Source organism: Corvus brachyrhynchos, unplaced genomic scaffold, assembly GCF_000691975.1.
Source record: "Corvus brachyrhynchos isolate BGI_N302 unplaced genomic scaffold, ASM69197v1 scaffold370, whole genome shotgun sequence".
NCBI classification, from domain to species: Eukaryota; Metazoa; Chordata; class Aves; order Passeriformes; family Corvidae; genus Corvus; species Corvus brachyrhynchos.
Window position 1 is genome coordinate 5437119 of NW_008235977.1, and position 14441 is coordinate 5451559.

The 14441-nt window shown below is 39.9% G+C and overlaps 1 protein-coding gene across 1 annotated transcript; it reads right to left on the reverse strand.

Moving 5' to 3' along the window:
• Nucleotides 1-2764: 2764 nt before the first annotated feature.
• Nucleotides 2765-13871, reverse strand: FAM171B (family with sequence similarity 171 member B). Its single transcript, XM_008630288.2, has 7 exons — nucleotides 13583-13871; nucleotides 12786-12878; nucleotides 12336-12491; nucleotides 10348-10515; nucleotides 6675-6791; nucleotides 6012-6135; nucleotides 2765-5741 (listed from the first exon to the last, which is right to left on the reverse strand). Exons 1-7 carry the CDS (start codon nucleotides 13854-13856, stop codon nucleotides 4406-4408), a joined length of 2268 nt encoding a protein of 755 aa, XP_008628510.1. The 5' UTR covers nucleotides 13857-13871; the 3' UTR covers nucleotides 2765-4405.
• Nucleotides 13872-14441: the final 570 nt, after the last annotated feature.

The following is a 14441-nucleotide window of genomic DNA, read 5'->3' on the forward strand; positions in this document are numbered from 1 at the left end:
ACACAAATTTCACTGTGACATTCTGTCTTCTCCACATGTTAAACATCATGTAGAATTTTTTGTGGAATTAAAATTCTTAGTGCTCAGCATAGTCAAACTCCTTCTTTTAATGATTTAAAACCAAAAAGAATTCTAATCACTAGTAGGCAATACAGGTTTTTCCAGTGCATAAATTCCAACATACAGCTAGAATGTGAAGACTGAGATAATATATTCTGAAATATTCTGTGTGAATATAAATCATAATCATTTTAGAGTTGGATTTCTAATCCTTTTTCTTTGACAACCAGATACATACTCTGTCAGAGAACGAGAACAATGGAGTGCCAAACCTGGTTCCTTTGAAACAAGGTAAATAAAGCCATTTACAGTAGGCTGTATTTTTAAATGATACAAGTAAGTTTGAGAAATTAGGTCTTTTTGGTACGTACAATGAAAAATGCATTAAAAAATCTGAAATATTATTGTAGGTGAACAAAATTTCAAGTAAAGACATATGAATTTAATATGAACTCCTCAAAACCATTAGCTTGTCAGGGATTTTCTATTATGTTCAACAGAATGTATAATAATCTCTTTTTGAAAAGGGAGCCATCAGAACCAATGCAACTCTGCAAACAGGGCAATATTGAACCTTAAGAGCAGCTTTCAGAAGAAATGTGCATACATAAATTGACTCCTACTAATGTAAATAATAAAGCAAAGGATGCAATTATCAATATCTGGGGCTAAGAAGTCATATAAAAAAATCCAGTAGAACTGCACATAAAAAAAAAGTATTGTGAAAATGTATTTGGTGTTGGACAACAAAATTCCTGTTACCTAAAAAGAGAACCGAAGGTATGCTAATATGACAAGCCATCTTCACATCTGAAATAGATGAATCATAATTAAACCTCTTTTAGGTTCTATAGGCCAATTTAATTACAGACTTATTTGCACACCGTAGTGGTTTGACCCTGGCTGGATGCCAGGCACCCACCAAAGCCACTCTACCAATCCCTTGGACAAAGTGGACAGAGGAGAGAAAATATAATGAAAAGTTCATTAATTGAGATAAGGACTGGGAGAGATCACTCACTGAATACCGTCACAGGCAAAACAGACTTACTCAGCTTGGGGATATTAACTGAATTTATTACTGACAAAATCAGAGCAGGATAATGAGAAGTAAAATAAATCTTAGAAACACCTTCCCCCCACCCCTCCCTCTTTCCCAGCTCTACTTCCTCCCTGCAGTGACACAGGGAGACAGGAATGGTCCGTTCATCACCCGTGGTTTCTGCCGCTGCTCAGGGACAGAAGTCCTTCCCCTGCTCCAGTGCAGGGTCCCTCCCACAGGAGGCTGCTCTCCATGAACTTCTCCAACTTGAATCCTTCTCACGGGCAACAGTTCTCCACAAACTGCGCCAACGTGGCTCACTCTTCCACAGAGTGCAGTCCTTCAGGCACGGCCTGCCTCCAGCACGAGTCCCCCACAGGGCCACAAGTCCTACCAGGAAACCTGCTCCAGGGTGTGCTGCTCTCTCTGCATGTCCACAGGTCCTGCCAGGAGCCCACTGAAGCACAGATTTCCTGTAGGTTCACAGCCTCCTTCATGCATCCTCCACAGGCTGCAGGTGGATATCTGCACGCCATGGGTTGCAGGTTGCAGCTGCTTCACCATGTGTATTAAGTTTGAGTGGCCAGGTTTTGGTAGTGGGGGGGTCTACATGGGTGGCTTCTGTGAGAAGCTGCCAGAAGCTTCCCCTATGCTAGCAGCTCCAGGACAGAGCCGCTGCTGACCAAGGCTGGGCCAATCAGAAATGATGATAACACCTCTGTGATAACAGATGTGAGAAGGAAAAAAGTTACTGTGCAGATGTAATTGTGGCCAGAGAAGAGTGGGGTGAGAATATGTGAGAGGAACAACTCTGCAAGACACCAAGGTCGGTGGAGAAGGAGGGTGAGGAGGTGCTCCAGGTGCCGGAGCCGAGATTCCCATCTGTGATGGTGATGCCCATGGATATTGGGTGTGACTGAGCTGGAGTTCATTTCCCATAGCAGCTTTCCCAGCACCGTGCTTTCCACTGGGAGCTGGAAAGGTGTTCATAACACACCAGTATTTTGGCTACTGCTGGGCAGGGCTGGCACAGCATCAGTGCTGACTCTCAACATTGCCTGCCAATCAGCAGGCTGGGGGTGGGCAAGATCCTGGCAGGGGACATAGCCAGGCCAGCTGACCCAAATTAACCAAAGGGATATTCCATACCATATGATGTCAGCTCAGATATAAAAGCTAAGGAAAGGAGGAGGAAGTGGGGGCATTTGTTATTTACAAGGTTTGCCATCTGGAGCAACGACTACACGTGTTGAAGCAGCCCAGGAAGTGGCCACACATTGCTCGCTGATGAGAAGGAGAGACTATTTTTTTTCCTCTTTGTGCACACGCAAACTTTTGCTTTTGCTTTAGCAAACTACCTTATCTCAATCTAGGAGTTGTTTTCCAACTAGGAGTTATTTTCTGTCCCCCTGTCCAGCTGGGAAAGGGGAGTGACAGAGAGGCTTGATGGGCACCCGGCATCCAGCCAAGGTCAACCCACCACACACACACTTATTTCGAACTCAATTTGCACTTTCATACTTGTGAACTCAATAGGAACACTTCATTCATGAAGCAACTGCTCACCAGAATTTGGACTGATGCATTGCTAGTACCATCGTGGTTACCTTACATATTCTTCTAGAAACAGCACCAGACAACTGACAATCCCAACACAACAGACATATTTCACAGTAATATTTCCTGAGTAAATATTCCCAGAAGCCCAGCTGCATAGGATACTTCCCAACTCTTGAGTGTACTACAGGGCAGACAACCAAGCACTGTTCACACCACAATTCAAATATAGGCATTGTATGTTTGGGTCTTGGTACAGAACCTTAACCAAGCTCTAAGGGAAATATTTATAAAGCCTTTTTAGGATGATTTATAATCAAACTGCCAAAGCCAAAATGCTGGAACTTATTTCACCGGGGAAACAGCCTCAAAGCCACAGAAATACATTCTGTATACTGTATGAAGCACATTAAGAGATGCATCCATTTTTCTGTTAGCCAAAGTTGAAATGATCACTTTGACAAGATGAACATTAAAATTAAAGAATATTTTGATGGCCTTTCCTTCCTCTATACATATCTTAGTTACAATTCATGCATTCATGACTTTTGGTAAATTTAACTCTAAGATGAGTCATAAGTAGTATTTATATTGCATTATAGACCAAATTTTGCAATCTTCTGTCTCATGCTTGTAACCCTCCCCCCAACTTTTAAAGCCTGCTTAACTCCTCTGCAAACCTAGATAAAAGCAGCTCAGGCTGGCAAAATGTAGGCACATAAACCTCAAATGATCTCCCATTGTTTTAAACATAAAATAAAAAGCAACAGTGCCGAGCTTTCCTGCTCAAGAAACTATTTCCAAGGCATAATTTGTCTAATCTTACACACTTCATCATGGGCCAAACTCTCGCTTATAAATATGCAGAAATTCAAGGCTATATTGTGGAGCACAATTGGCCCAACAGCATGCAGAAGAGAAGATGTTCACTGACAAAGAAGCCAAAACAAGACACTGGGATCAGGAGTAGCTGCAGCTTCAAATGCTACCAGAACCAGTCCTTTTCTGCTGGACATAGATACTTCACAACTGATGTCAGTCTTCAACTTCCATGGGCCATAACAAAGCAGATTCAAACAAAGCAGATGGGCAACATCTTAAGATAGCGTGGACCGTGAACTGCAGTGGCCACAGAGCTTGTACACTTCCCCCTTCCCCCACTGTTGTATGGAATTGCACATGGATGGCCACACAGGGAGGGCAGTAATGCTATAGAGCTCCGCTGATAAATCCAACAGAGCTCATCTGCTGGTGTTGTGGGACCAACGGATGAAACATTTCACATTGTACAAAGAAGTAGTAACAGATCCCTAGAAAAGTTCACATATAAAATGCTGTACAGAATGGTGACGTTGATTAGGAACAAGGCTGAGGAATGGCTTTAACTAGGCTACCATCACATTAGCAACAAGTACAAAAATATTAAAACATGTGCCTACATTTCTCACTGTGCATTCCCAAAGGTGTGTCCAAGAATGACAGGCTAATTAAAATGTGGGCCTTCCCCATACTGCCAATAAAATCAGGAACTGGAAAAGTTTACAAGTAGCATTTCCCTGTTTTCAATTTGCATGGAATATCAATTGCCCAGCTGAAGTTTAGTAACTCAATCTGTACGTTAAAAAAAGGAAACTTTTTATACTAGAAAACAACTTTTCCCTTGTAAACCCAACACTGCAGAATTACAGAAGCAGCCAAGAGGTCAACAACCAGCAGGGAGAGCAAAAGCACAAAGCACATTGTGTTTTAATTTATAGGAATAAGGGGCCTCTCCTCTCTTTTCTTCCAGATATTGGTTTTGCTATCTCTTTTCATTAGAGGTGGTCTATCCCTTTTTTTAGCAGAAGGGATACCAGACTCATGACTTCCTGGTAGAGATTTTTTTCTTAGACCTTCCTCATCATGCTGTTCTATGACTGGCCCATTCCCTCCTTCCATAATGTGCCTCACAGCCTGGTCCTCTGGAGTGCAAACAGTGGTCCCACTTTCACTGCTACTCAGATCCAGATCTTCCAAGTAAAGAATCTTAGAATGTGGCATACTTTTAATGAAAGTTTTCTCTCTCTCCAGTTTCCTGCTAGGATGATGCTCATTCATGTCCACACCAGAGTCCAGACTAGTATCATTACTCTCTGTTTTTTTGCCCTTTTTCAGATCTATGAAGGAATGCCTCACTTGAGCAATTGGTTTTCCATCCAGGGACACAAACCATGCTCGAGGATGTGGAGATGGTTTTCCTTTAGAGAGTTCCAGCAATGTTTGTTCCGAAATACCTTGAAGTTCAGATGAAAATGGAGTCATTACAACTGCTTCATTCAATGTCCCAGGAACAGAGACAGATTCCAGTAAGCTGTTGGTGTACCGGCTCCAGTTGGATGTTTGGGAAGGTAAGCCCTCTTCACCACCCAGGGTACTGTTTTCATCTCTGCAGGCAGAAGGCTGGGGATGAGAGTGCACTGGCATTTTGGGGAGTGTTTGCATGTAATTGTCGCGATTCATGGGTTCCATCATGGGGCCATACACCAGCTGCCCTTTCCTTGGCAAAGTTGCTGATTTAGCAGGATGCAGTTGTTCTGGGGAGTGGAAAAGGTCTGAGGTTTGAAGAATAGCAATAGGCTGATTGTAAATATGCATTAGATGTTCTGGGATGTGGGAAAGCCCATATATCTCCTCTTTCAGTGAAAGGTATCTGTTTTGGTCTGGAATGTCCCTAGGAGCCTGGGAAATAGCACTGTTACTGTGCTTTGGCTGCTGTAAAAGCCTCACTCCAGCATTAGGCTCCACTGAATGGGCTGAATTTCTTGCCTGACCAGTCTGACAGGATGACTGGTAAGAAGCATCCTCTGTGTAGATTTTAAAATTGTCTTGTGATTTTCCGTCTTCTGTGTCTATGGACAGCCTTCTTTGAGGGCTGTATGAAGAAATCTTCGGTGTATATAACTGTGACTTATCCTCCAACTTTAAAGACCCTTTCACAGCATTGATGTGATTTATGTGAGTTGTTGACGTTGTCTGATCTTTTTTTATGACCTCCAGCTTAGTTGTGTTTTTTTCCTTCTTCTGTGTGCGACGACATTTATCCCTATGCAAAAGAGAAGTAAGGTGACTGCAGAGCATACTACAAAATACTGGACTGTTGACTAGCAAAGCTGAAGGTTAGACTTTGGTTAAGAAGTCATAGTGTAATGAGATATCACAAACTTAAAATGAAATTCTGTAACTGTAATTTCTTAAAAAATTTTAGGCTACCCATTATAGTTTAGCTAAGGAAACAAGTCTTAACCTGAAAAGGCTATTTTATCAACCTCAAACTCTACTCATAATGAGCCCACTGAAACTTCTTTTTGCTTACCTGCAGTAACAAAGAAGAACAGCAAAAAATCCAATGATAATGACAAGAGTTCCTCCCAGTATGGCCGTAAGGAACACTGTGTGATAGGCTGTTATGTCCTTGGAAACAGCACTAATAATGGATTCTAGATTGTCAAACAAAACCAGACAAGCATTAGTTCTTAAAACCAAATGATTCCACTTGATGTGCAGAGCTAATAAACTGAACGGTACTTTTCCAGTGATTTTGTGTTCCAATGGCATTATGTTCATCCTTCCCTTTTCCCCTTGCTATTTCAGCAAACTAGAAAATATACAAACAGGTTACAATATAATGATAGGTTCATCTCAAGTACTAAAGCCTTACCATGACATCTACCTCATTCCAGACAAATTATATTTGTATTAATTGTCCAAACTAACTTAGAAAAGTGGTCTACATTTTCTACTTAGCACTCTGTCAGAGAGTCCTACCTGGTTTTGGAATCAGACATACTGTTTCTCTGATAGATTCCTTCATATGAATTTACAAAACATGCAAGAAAATCACTGTAAGGACTCAAACAAACGTTATCCAAGTGAAGAAGCTGCATGTCACTTCTCCCTTCCTGCTATTAAATAAAGAAATCAAACTGACAGCCTTACGTGGGGCATTCAGCAATTGCTTGGCCAGTTGTTGCCATACCTCTCGTTCCAGGCAGTGGAGCTGCTATCCAGTAGCCCAGGTGTTGAGCAGTGTATGTCCATACTAACTGACCATCCACTTCCTTGACCATTCCTAGCCCACGGTTTACCCAAGCACCTGGGGGGAAAAAAAGGACAAACATTGCACATGCCATGCAAGATTCTTCTATACCTCAAACCATCAGCAATTATGCTATTACCAAAAATACACAAGGTCATAAGAAAACTGAAACTTCTGACTTAGCCATTGTTTATTACACAGCTTTAGCTAAACAGGCAAACTTCCTCTCCTGACAATTTCATTGCAAATATCCCTCTGTGGCTGTTTACTTTGAAACAAAGCATCAACATTACTTACCAGAAGTAAAATTAATATGACTTATTTTCTATTAATAAATGTCTTTTACATATATGCACATAGATATGCACACAAATAATTTGAGAAAGCCTATTATATGACCTTAAGCATGCATGAAGGCCAAGACTAAAAAATGAGGGAGCAGGTTAACTGATGCATGTGAACACAAGTTTACCATCAGCTAGCAGAACTTAGTGGGAAAACATTTTAATCTTATTAAGCTGCAATAGGATAAACAATGTTTGTCTTGAATGTTTCTCTCCTTCTCCCTGCCCCAAGGCTGTAACAGTTCACTTAGCCCAAGGAAGTGCTATTGTTAGGACACACCATCTGTTTGGCAACACATGGGACAGGTATTATGGTATGCCCGTTTCTACAATTAATAAAGCATCCATTAGAAGAGGGAGAATTATACTTAATTCACTTAAACACATTTATTGTGGGCCATCTGTGAAATTCTAAGGACAGAAAACATCCTCATGTAACCAACCTTACATATTCAACCTGCAAATACTGAGAGGTAGAGACAACCACCAGTTTTTTTAAACACCAGTAATCGAAGTATGAAAACCGTATAGCTCATGTCAGATGGAGCTTATATGAATTTCAGTTCTATTTTCTTCCAGGACCCTTCTTTCAGCAAAGCAAAAGTAAATATCTCCCAGCCAGGAGGTAAAGATGAGGATGGATGCCTGCCACAGATGCTCACATGCACAGGCACACACAGAGAAAATATCACTTAGCAGTAAAACATGCGGCTTTCTCCTGGTGCTTGTGATGGCTGGCAGAGGGGAAGGGCAGCAGCAACCACCTAGAGCTCTGAAAGTGCTTTCTCAGCCACCTGAGAAACGTTGCCCAGAGTCAGGAGTAATACCAGCAAGCATTGTATAAAAGGCAAAAATAATTTCTAGGTGTCCAGAAGTTCTATCTTAACTGAACAAATCCATAAGAAGCTATACACTGTTTGCTGTCCTTTTCTGTAAATTACATCTTCCCCCAATATACTCCATAGAAAATACTAGGTATTAAGAAAAAATATTAAAATGTGATTAATGAGTAAGCCCATTTTCTCTATGCTTTACTGCCATTCAAGCAGAAGGATATAATTCTCAATTTAATGTTGAATGCAAGCTTTCTGGTTTTTGTAATTCTATTAAAATCCACAAAGCACTTTTAGCACTAATGCAGCAAAATATTTAGTGAGAAGGAAGACATACTCAATACAGATCAACAAATTCTGCATTTACAGCAGCTGGAGTACAATTACCAAAGCTCATTTTCCAGGAACAGTCTCAGTACTACTACACTTGGAGTAACCCCAGGGAACACTGCACAGGCAGACCTGTGAAAGCAGTTTCTATCTTTTTCCTGGTGCATATGGGTCAGCCCACACAGACCTGTTCCCTTGCCACTTCCAATACTGACATGGGAGCTCTGATTACCATCATAACACATTACCCAAGGACTTTAGAGTTAAAAATTGTGTCAGTGTCTTGCTGGGGACATCCCGCATGCAACATCTTGGATGCCAGAGCCTCATTACTGAGTGCAGCAGGAGCTATGCATTCAGCTCAGATGAGGGCCTGCTGCTCCTTATGGATGCTCTGGAATGCTTGCTGCAGAGATGAGGCGTTCAGCTGCCCTCAGTCACCAGAACCTTGACTACAGCATGCCTTGCAATTACTCAGTTACCTTGGGAAAAAGTCATTTTTCATGTGTTGGATCAAAGGTAAAAAATAAAAGAAACATATTTAAGAATAAACATCCAGAAAGTGAATACAGTTGCAAATTTTTACTGTAAGAAAGGAAGAAATGGGAGAAAAAGTTCAAGTTAAGTTATGCCCCAAAAGTTTCTGTCCTTTTTTGCCATCCTCCTTGCCCTCTCCTCAGCAAGCAGCAGTGAAGGCTCCATGTGAACAGTACACCTCAGAGAGTATCCATTACAAACAATTTGCCTTTCTGGAATCTCTGTCAAAGTACATCCCATTGGAGAGGAAAAAAACAACTGGTTTTACTGGGTTTTGGATCAGCATGCCATGATCCTGGCTCCTGTTTTACTCCCAAGGCCAACATGCCTACGTAGGAATGCTGAGAAGGACCCTCAACACCCACATAACAAACACCTTACACTGGTTTATATTCTGACCTGATCCTGTGCTGCTCCAGTTCTGTCAACTCGTTGTTTTAACAACAGTGTTGACTTAGCTTTGTTTAGGGAGTTAAAGCAGCTCAGCACAGGATGAGCACAGGAGCTGGCAAAAGTGGCTGTGGCAGTAAGAAATTTAAACCCTGGGTGATATTTTGCCACCTCAGACTAAAACCCTTTATTTGATGAAAAATGCCATCTCTTCCCACCAGTTACCCCTCTAAAGTATTCTAGGTGTATAGACAGACTTAATCTTCTATGCCAAAACTTATCCTATTTACTTTTTTCCCCACAAGACAGCCTAGCCAAATTTTATTAGCATGTTCTTAATTCAAATCCATGTTCTTCAGTTGTTCTCCATTAAGATGATCAGTTTCTTGAACACATAAACAACACTTTGTTAGAGCTGGTGTCCCTCTCCTGTACTTCCAACAGCTGGACAAAAGCTTTTTGCCTTGATAAGGAGCAGCACATGCCCTCCTAACTCACTTGCATATTTCAAGCTGAAGTGTGATGGCAACCATAAGGTACAATGTAGGACAATCAGGACATTAATGCACCCACACCTAATACAGGTCATCTAAATGGGTTATGTGGATGTAGCTCATTACTCACTCCTGACTAAAATTAGACATGAAGGGATGACAAAAGCTTTAGAATGACTAATCCCCAGCCTCCTCTTTGCATTTTGGAAGAACGATGTTGTTCCCTTGAATAACTCTTATTTCCCCTTCATTTCACTTTCTGAATTGTTTTTGTTAACTGAAGCAACATCTATTCCAGTTCTAGCATCAAAGGATCTTTAGAGCTACAGTCTAGGAAACAAAGCATCCAAACCTTCAGTTCTGGTTTGCTTTCTTATAAGAAGGAATTCACAAAATTACTAGGCTTGAAATTTAACATCATCTAAAATATATGTTCTGTGAATACTCAACCTCCCACGAAAATAAAAATCCAGCACATTAAAAAAGCAGGCAAGAGGAATGCTAATGAATTTTACCAAAGCTTTTTGAACTAACAATTCAAGGTAGTCCCTTAAGAAAATTGACCATCTATTGACCATCACTTCTTAGAATAGTGCCATCACTGTTCCATGACCTGCAGTGCCGTGTGCCCAAAACTACAGGCGTGTGCTGGAAGGCAGAATAACAAATAACTTAACCCACTTACCAATTTTCATATCGAATGTCCAGGCAGGTACAGCATCTCCTGATTTTACAGTAGTTGTGGGAAGAGGAAGTGTAACCTGAATAGGACCATTTACATTCAGTTCTTTCCCAGCCAAAAGAACATTTACACATATGGCAGCAAGAGGAGTTAATTCCATGCTTTTGAAACCTGAAAACAAGAAATCTCTTGTAATTTTCCATTCATAGTTTATTTTAAAAGAAACAAATTAAGAATTAAGCTACTAAAGGCAAGTCCTCATCTACATCCAGCTACACAGTCAGCTGTTATCAATTTGGTCAAATAAAAATCAACATTACTTTTCTTCTGAACTTTTAACAACCTATGATTAAAACAAAACACAGTCATTTCTATACTAATGCTGTAAGAGAAACAGATTTGCAACATCCAGGTTCTATGCCGACTGTAGAATTAACAATGAGGCAAAACTTGTCTTGGGATGGGGGAAGGAGGGTTTTTCCCCTCAGATAATGAGGTTGCAAAACACCTAACTGATGTGAAATACAGATCATACAAGAATTTTGGTATAATCACAATGTACATAACATTGAATCAAACTGAAGGCATATGGAACTCCTCCTGTAAGGATTAATTTCCTAATTTGGCAGCCAGAATTAACTGAATAGGTAATCATGAGGCTTGTCAAAGCACTCAGAGGAAATGTTGCATTTACAAAGCAGCCTGAAAGTATCTTTCCTTTGTTTCCCTTTCAGCAGTTTGCAAATGCTCCAGAATGCCCAATATGACAAGATGGTGAGAGAAGCTGAAACAGAATTAGTAAGCAGCAGAATAATGTTAAATCTATGCAGGCTGTTAGAAGCTGGTTGTGAGAGAACTGGCACATCAGATATCAATTAGCTTCCACCTGCCCTAAAACGAAGCCTATTCCTTTAGGGGTATATGAATAATTTAAAACACATGCCAGACAAATTGAAGGGAAAACTCAAAGAGGATAAACACTGCTTAGTCTCCTATGCTTCTTCCCTTCTGCCTTCCATTTAAAGAGATGAAATACTGATAACAAAAGATTTTAAAATATCTATGTCAAAATATCAGTATATATGATGCCTTTGATGGAATGAAAATTAAAGAATAGAGTATAACGAGTTTAAATAAGCCATGGAGTGCCCTCTTCATGCACTACAATGAATTTCAGAGCCTCATGACTTCAGATCTACTGGGAATAGAAAGAAAAGAACAAAAGAAAGATGGAACTGCACACAGTACAACCTACCAGAGGTTACTGCACTTAGGCAAATTAAAAAACTATCTGATAGAATGACAAATACTAAAAAATCCAGTGGTATAAGAGCAGAGTTATGACTCATGAAACCACTTAGTGCTTCTCCAGCGAAACAGATGAACAAAAAACATTATTACAACTGTGCGCCGTATACACAGGGACCACTTGGTCCCAAACTTGCCCAGACTGACTGACTGTGAGCCAAGCAAGATGTTCCACACAATCTTTGTGCTGGGTGCAACGCCCTAGAACCAATCACTCCAGTGAAAATGCAGAATCCCCACAGCTGAAGTCAATGGCTGCTGTTACACTGATTTCTTTAGGTTCACCTAGTTTACAGTCTGGCTATAATTGCATTTTTAAGGTGTTTACTAAACCAATTCCAGTCTCATGAAATCCTGAACATATATATATATATATATATACATATATATATATATATATGTATATATATATATATATATGTGAAAGCAGACTCTGAAGGAGTATTTCAGTGCACCAAGATACGTTCTCATACTACAAGGACCAACATAGAGTAACACTGATTACTCACCTGATGTGTTTATAGCTTACTCCTATGGAACAAAGCTTTGTGATTTAATATAATGGAAACAGGTTCAAGCCCTCTTAAATTAAGCATATGTTTTTCTGAAACACTGTGCACTCATATGCATTTTAATATTATAATCTTTTTTTATAGGAATTCTTAACCAACATACTCACATACCTGATTTATTTAGAATAATTCCTGTTGTATAGAGAAAGCTGTCCACTTTCAAAAATTGCTCTGGCACTGTCAGATAGGCTGTAACATTTGCAATATGATTCGTTGGAAACTTTATTAAAGATTTTGGAAACTGAACACTCAGTTGAGATTTGGCATCTGTAAAAGAGTAATATTTTGTCTTAGCCACAGTAAAACACACAAACAGTGTTTTTACTACTCTTCAGAAATCCACTTAGCATAACAACCTGTTTTCACCCGCTTTCTCCATGATTTATGTATTTCCAGTCTAGCACTTGTCACAGTCCCTCATACAGCTACGTAATTAACAGAAAATCTGGCTTTGAGTGGATAGGTATTACATGAGAATAAGATGATGCTTAATTTTTTTCCATGTGTGTACAGATGGCTATCACAAAGTGTTTAATTACAGTCTGCATACACAGAACTTACCAGACAGTTTTCCAGTAATTAAGACAGTATCTTCAAACAGCCATATATTAGCTTGACTTTGTGGGAATAATGAGAGCGTCACGGACGAGTATACTGTGGAAAATGGTAATATCTGTTACATCGTGCAACCAAAAAAAATCCTCCAAGGTCTCCAAATCCAAAGAAATATTGAACAGAGCACTTAATAAACCAGAGAGTACATGAAGACTAAATAAGTTACTCCTGTTATCCAGAGCAGCAATTTTAGTGTTTAGGCAGAAAGACCTCTGTTGAATGTTTGCTACTGTTTTATACCTTCTATGGATAAACAGTGACTAGAATTCTTAAAAGTCTCTTTTTTTAAAAAAAATCATGTACCTTTTTAAGAGTATGCAGTAGTTAAACAAGAAAACCTGTGAGGAAACACTGCTTAAGGGGAGCTGTAACAACAGGTTATACCTGTCATAGAGGACAAAAAGCATTGGCACTCCAGGAATCACTCAGGTCAACAGGATTTTTGTCAGAACACATTAACAGCTCTTTGCTAAATCTAGGCAAAAAAATTTCTAAGAATTCACTGTGTGTCACAACATAACCTACTTAGATTTAGAAAGGGCTATTTTGTGTTTTAGAGTAATCAGAATTTTGACAAGTTTAACAGACCGTTCACCCTTAGATCTGCATTGACAGGCATCACCTCCCTTGACTGACTTCACTGAGTCATGTTCAGCTGACAGCAACTACCCAGACAGCTTGGGAGAGAAATTTAATTACTGCCAGATACAGTTTAATAATAGGACTGTAAGATGCTTACGTACTTGGAATTCTTGCAGTCTTCCAAGGCAAAGGTGTCAGCAGGTAGCCATCCTTGTATGAGACAATAGTTAAGCTTAATCCTAATTTGTAGGGGACTTTTATTAACACTGCTCCATTGTTCCCAGTAAGAGTAGAATTTGTCAAGGTGTAGTTCACAAACACCTCCACCACCGCTTGTCGCAGGTACTGATGACTGATGATGTCATTTACTTGAACTTTTAGCGTAAAAACAGATCCTATTGACAAAAAGAAAAACAGGAGGTCATGATAATACATCACAACTAAGGACCATAAACTTGTAAAGAAGTCCTGGAGTTCAGGTCTTTGTTATTCATCCATTGCACAGTGGATCTCTTATCTCTAGCCAAAGGCAGGGGTAACCATGCACTTATATACCCCAGAGAAGAGGGAAACAAAAAACCTTAAGACGGGGCACAAAGGTGTCAAAAAGTGTTTATCAAACTCAACAAACATAGTAACTAACCAGTAAAAAAAAAAACAAAAACAAAACAAAAAAAAACCAAACAAAAACCCAAAAAGCCCCCAAAAAACCCCAAAACAAAACCCAGTCAAAACCAAATTACAAAGTAATCTTCCCCTTTTTGTTTAAGCTTGAAGAACGCATCTGTGATGACGTGAGATTTAATATGCTCTGCAATATCACACTGATAATACAGATGGTCTTGTTATCCAAGTGTAACCCTTGGCTTGGGACACACATTTCAAGATGCACCTTGAGTTTGTAAAAGCAGAGAACCTGATGTCTACAGACAGAGGGACAACACATTTATATTTACATGTGTAATGTTATTATAAAGCAACCAAATGCATCCAGACACTGTTTTAAACTACTATCTCCCA